General features: G+C 41.9%; 1 protein-coding gene across 1 annotated transcript in view; it reads left to right on the top strand.

The window, feature by feature from the left end:
• The window catches only part of CACHD1 (cache domain containing 1), a 248537-nt gene that overhangs the window by 191924 nt on the left and 50613 nt on the right, over positions 1 to 6000 (top strand). Inside the window, exons 11-12 of the mRNA XM_027873998.1 lie at positions 3698 to 3931; positions 4887 to 5036. Coding sequence (XP_027729799.1) covers positions 3698 to 3931; positions 4887 to 5036 — 384 coding nt within the window. The remainder of the gene's footprint in view (positions 1 to 3697; positions 3932 to 4886; positions 5037 to 6000) is intronic.

The raw sequence follows: 6000 nt of genomic DNA, 5'->3' as shown, positions 1-6000 counted from the left end.
AGATACCAGCCAAATACACAGTTATCAAAGACACCAGACAAATACACCGTTACCAAAAAGACACAAGACAAATACACTGGTACCTAAGACACCAGCCTGTCAAACTCTCCTTACTGAAGACACTAGACAAAATACATTGTTGTTTAGGGGTACACTATGCCTGTCTGGACATTCTTGTATCAAACTGTAGTTGAACCATCCAAAGCTGCTTCTCAGGTACCACCTTGTTAATGAGCTCTTTGCTTCCTAAATCAGCTTTCCTCTAGTTTATCCCTTGCCTCTGGTGGGCAGCAGTGATGCCAATATTTGTGCCCCTAAAGTTTCAGTTTCTTTCCAAAGACTCCATAATCTTTGGTAACACTGTTTAGGTTCCTTCTTGCAGCATCTTATGTGCTCTCATGGATCTCCAGAACTGAGAATCTTCCTTTTTGCCAAGCTTTGGGGAGTTCTCTCTCTGTCTGGGTCAGATACCACAGGAAGAACAGGAAGGCACCAGATCTCTCTCTAGGGTTGCAGTCAGGTCAACAAAGAGCTCCTTCTGTAGTCCTCATCAGGGATTCACCAGTTGCTACTAGCCTGATCTTCTTCCGACTTGTACTGGATAATATACATCACCTGACAACCCCTCTGACTCTACTTTATCATTCCTTGGAGAGGAGGCGATTGCTTCCTCCTCAGAGACTCTAGTGCTCTCCGCTTCAGAAAGGACCTTGCTTTTGATTGTTTAGCTCAGGGGAAGGATATAATAACAACTCACATTTATGTAATATTAAGTGCAAATAATAGTGTCCCCATTATACATATAAGCAAACCAATACACTGCAAGGTAAATGACTTGCCCATGATCACATAGTTTGGAAGCACCTGAGGCAGGATTTGAACCCAGACCTCGCAGTACAGCATTTTAAGCACTATCTTAAATTAATAGAGACTGAACAGAGATAGTGACTGGACCTGTGATTGGTACAAATTGCTCTTTATGAACACAGATCTGCACTTGTTTCAAGACTGTGAATCTTAGTCTCCTGGGGGCACTGACAAGTAAGGAGATTTCCCAGGAACACCTGTTCGTATGAGTCAGAGGCAAGACTTGAACCCAGATCTTCTAAGCTGCAGGGCCAGTTGTAGCCACTGAAAGACACTGCCTCTCCCTTATCATAAGCGTGATCCCACACTATTATTCCTACTATTCAGATTATTATCATTATTACTAATATTGCTATTAATACTGCTACTAGCACTACTATTGCTACTTCTACTACAGCTATGATTATAATTACTATTACTATTATTATCACTACTGTTAATGCTACTATTAGTACTATTACTTCTATTACTATTATTACTATATTACTGATGCTATTGCTACCACTACTGCTATTGTTTTTGCTACTATTACTATTATTACTACTACTGTTGCTCTCGCTACTCTATATTACAGCTACTACCACTATAATTATTGCCCTTACTACTGCTATTACTTTTCTACTATTGCAACCTCTATTGTAATAGCTATCACTATCACTGCTTCTACTATTAGTGCTATTATTACTGTTACTACTACTGCTATTGCTGTTACTATGTTACCGTTACCATTACTGCCACTTCTGTTTTTGCTACTACTATTCCTACTTTTCCATAACTTATATTACTATTAGTACTATATTACTGCTATTATTACTGTTATTACTACTGCTGCTACTGTCGTTACCATTGTTATTACCACTATTACAGCTTCTACTATTTACTGTTATTATTACTCCTGCTGCTATTACTACTACTATATTACGGCTATTATTACTGTTACTGCTGCTATTACTACCACTGTTTTTATTGCTTCTACTATTACAACTTTACTGCTCCTGTAATTACCATTACTCCTATTATTATTACTACTATTACCACTTCTACTATTACTACTATTTCTATTGCTGCTGTTATTACAACTATTATTAGTACCATGTAACTGCTACTATTACCACTGCTATTATTATTGCTACCATTGTTATTACCACTATTATAACATCTATTATTACTGTTATTGCTACTACTATATTACTGCAACTTTTACTACTATTATTACTGTTTATTGCTACTATTACTACCACTATTTTTATTGCTACTGCTTTTACTACTTTTACTATAACTATTATTACCGTTATTACTAATATGATGGCTATTACTACTACTATTGCTATTACTGCTACTATTGCTATTTTATTCCTCCCACTATTAATATGATTACTACTATTTCTATTAATACCACTCTTTCTATATAAAGGGTTTCTTGGGGAGTGGGGCAACTCAAGATAACAGAGAAAGTGCCAGTTCTGGAGTTGGAGTCAGAGGGCCTGGATTTTTTGGCTCCAATAGCTTAAAACTATACTCCACATTTTAGAACACCCTGACTAATACCTTAATTGGGCTGTTTTCCCCACAGTAGCACAATCAGGCATGTTTTCTAAGTAGTATCATTCCCCTTTTATAGATGAGGAGGTTGAGGCCCAGAGAAGTGGTCACTTGCCCAAAGCCCCCAGTCAGTAAGCATCAGGACCTGGAGTCTCCTGACTGCATCCCATCATGTCTGCCATTCTTTTAGCTGCTTCTAACTTTCCCTACTCTTGTAAACGTAATATTGTCTTCTAATAAGAACAGGGTTTCAGAAACCCAAGTGAAATTATTTCATGCCTGAATTGGATAGGAATTTGTGACCAAAGCCAAGTCACAAACTTGAACTTGAAAGAATAATACGTCCTGATTCATGTGGAAATTTCATCTTGAAAAGCCCCATGTGGTCTCCTTTCTTCCCTCACTTTTTTTTCATCATTTCCCATTTGAGGCTCATAGATTGTCCTCAGATGCTTGTAGGTTTGGAGCTAAAGGGACTTCAGAGTCCATGCTGTCCAGGGGCCACAGATTCCTGACTCTATTGGTGGAAACGTTACATTTTTATTTTCACTACTCTCTAACTGAAATCTAGCATTCCTTCAAGTGTTTAAAAATATGATTCTGAGAAGGGGTCGATAGACTTTACCAGAATGCCTGAAGGGCCCAAGACACCAAAAAGGGTAAAAACCACTAAACTAGTCCAACACCTTCATTTTGCAGATGAAGAAATTGTTACCCAAGGAGCTCAAGCAACTTTCGTTGTTCAGTCATTTTTCAGTTCTATCCAACTCTTCATGACCCCATTTGGGGTTTTCTTGGCAAAGAAGCTGAAGTGGTTTGCCATTTCCTTCTCCAGATCATTTTTCAGATGAAGAAATTGAGGCAAAGAGGGTTAGGTGACTTGCCCAGGGTCACATGGATAGTTAGGGTCTGTTGGCCCTTTATCCACTGTGTCACCAAGCTGCCTTTAAGCAACTTACCCAAGGTGATTAGAGTTAAAAGTGGGATTTGAACCCATGCCTTCTGACTGCTGAGTCAGTATTCTATCCTCTGTACTGAACTGCCTCTCAATAATGCCTTTATATGTAGAAAGATTATGCTTTTGTCTTCTTGCTTCAGGAGAGAAGTTGGCAGTTAAGCTTTGGGTCTCAACTGGACCTTCAGAAGTCTGAGTCTTCTAGGAGTAGGCCACAGTTCAGTTTTCCCTCAAGAGGATCCCCATTGCTCATAAACCACAGGGAATCAAATGCAGGTGGGAGAAGAGGAGGAATCCTGTTTTTCATTTTTGTCCTCTGAATCTCCCTTTCAGATGGAGTGACTGGTTTGAAAGAACTGGCCTTCCTGAGAGATCTAGCTGAACAAAACTCCATGAAGTACGGTGTGCCTGACCGGACAGCCTTGCCCGTCGTGAAGGGGAGTATGATGGTCCTGAATCAGCTGAGTAACCTGGAGACCACCGTTGGCCGCTTCTACACCAACCTCCCTAATCGCATGATCGACGAGGCTGTTTTTAGCCTCCCTTTCTCTGATGAAATGGGGGATGGTGAGTTTGGAGAACACCTGAAATTGAACAGGCCAAGGCAAAGGGTTCAGATGTCATCTTTCCTCCCAATCCTTCCTTGTGGTCTCCCCCATAACAACTTAGATGTTGATGATGATGGTGCTAATAATATCCATACCAAATAATTTCTATGCTAGATGGATAAGAAGGGGGATAGGGACTAGACCTGATTCATTGATATTGATGTAGGGGGCCATGGGGCAAGGTGCCATGGTCAAAGCTGGGCTTCAGAAAGATCACTTGGAAAGTTGAGTGGGCGGAGACTAGTGGCCAGAAGACCAATCAGCATATGGTTTACAGTAGTCTAGGTGAGAGGCAATGAGGACTTGTACAGGGCATTGGCAGTGTCAAGGGTGAGGATGGGGCATGTACAAGAGATGGTTAAAAAAGAAATTAAATCAATTGACCTTGGCAAAAGATTGGCAATGGGGGCTGAGAGAGAGGGAAGGGTCAAGGATGAAAGTCCAAGGGGTTTATCTGGTCACCCATAGACCCACGAAGCCTTCTTCAAAAGCTCTGAGGGTCGTAAAGGGCTGGAACATAGACTGGAGTCAGGCTTGGGGCTGGAAAGCTCTCCCCATCCTAGGATTCTGAGGCTTTCTTTGCCACTGCTCTGGTGAGACCCTCCTCCCCCATCATATTAGCCAGGAAAGGGACTGGCCAAGTGTCTGAACTGCCCAAATCCGCATGGTTGGGGTTGTCTGCAATCATATAGGTGAGTCCTCTTGACATTGTGTTTATAGAGTGAATTCTCAATAGCTTTACGCGGTGTCTACAGAGGAATCCATCAGTGGGATTGGCTCTCATGGGATCCTTTGATTTTAGGCAGCTGATGGATGGCTGATCTAAGCCTTTGTCAGATAGTGAGTCTCAGGCCACAGTCTACTGCTAATGCTTTCTATGTCGTGTCCTCCCCCCACCCTTTTTTTCCCCTCAGGTTTGATAATGACAGTGAGCAAACCCTGTTACTTTGGAAACCTCCTCCTGGGGATTGTAGGAGTGGATGTTAACCTGGCTTATATCCTAGAAGATGTGACATATTACCAAGACTCTTTGGCTTCCTATACTTTTCTCATAGATGACAAAGGTAATTAAACACAGCTAATTAAGACAGGCCTAGTGTCCAGAACCAAGGAGGGAAGAGTCCTCTTACACTCTTAATATTCCCCCATACCTATCATCCCATCTGTGTTTGCACAGACTGCCCCCATAGCCTAGTGCACCCTCCCTCCTCACCACTAATTGCCCCCATTGCCTAGTATGCCCTCCCTCCTGACCACTGATTTGTGGAACTGCTCACTTCCTTCAGAGTTCAGCTCAGGTGCCATAAGCTCATCCCTCAATTGTTCATACTCTTTCCCCAAACACCAAAGTTATTTTCTATTTACTTTGAGATAATTTTGTATTGATTTCTCTGCCTACGGTATTGCCCCCATCCTTGAAAATGGATGGTCAGGATGGTCAGGATAGCCCCTGACCATTTGTTTCATTTTTGTCTTTGCTCCCTAGTGCTTAGCATGGGCACTTACTTCATGCTTGAATTGATTTCAACTGAATAGAATTCAATCAGTGAATTATTAAGTGCCTACTATGCGCCAGGCACTGTGCTAAGTGCTGGATTGAATTTCCTGCCCTGGCCAGACCACATCTGGAGTATTGTACTTAGTACACAGAAGTATCCCTTCTTTTAGGGATACTTAGAACCTTCCTCCCAAGACTGTTGGGAGAATCAGATGAGGTCTTATTTGAAAAGCCCTTGGCAAACCTTGAAGTGCTATGAATGAGCACTGCTGCTGTGGCTGTAGCTGCTGTTGAGTTATCCTCCCCGTCCACATTCCCTCTCTCCACACATTACACTGAAACCAGAATGTTTTCTGCTCCAGAAGATGCTCTAACTCCTCCTGCCTTTGTTACCTCTTCTCACATTCTCCCCACTCCCTCCTTCTCTCAGTCCATTGAATTCTCAACACCTTGTCCAGGAAGTCTTCTATGAATACACCCTGTTGGTGACTACCCACACCACCCCCAACCTCAAAGAGCACCTTCCTAAT

This window comes from Vombatus ursinus, unplaced genomic scaffold (assembly GCF_900497805.2).
Source record: "Vombatus ursinus unplaced genomic scaffold, bare-nosed wombat genome assembly UNPS02014804.1, whole genome shotgun sequence".
Taxonomy (NCBI): Eukaryota; Metazoa; Chordata; class Mammalia; order Diprotodontia; family Vombatidae; genus Vombatus; species Vombatus ursinus.
The sequence above is the reverse complement of the archived record's forward strand: the minus strand, read 5'-3'. Positions and strand labels throughout refer to the sequence as shown.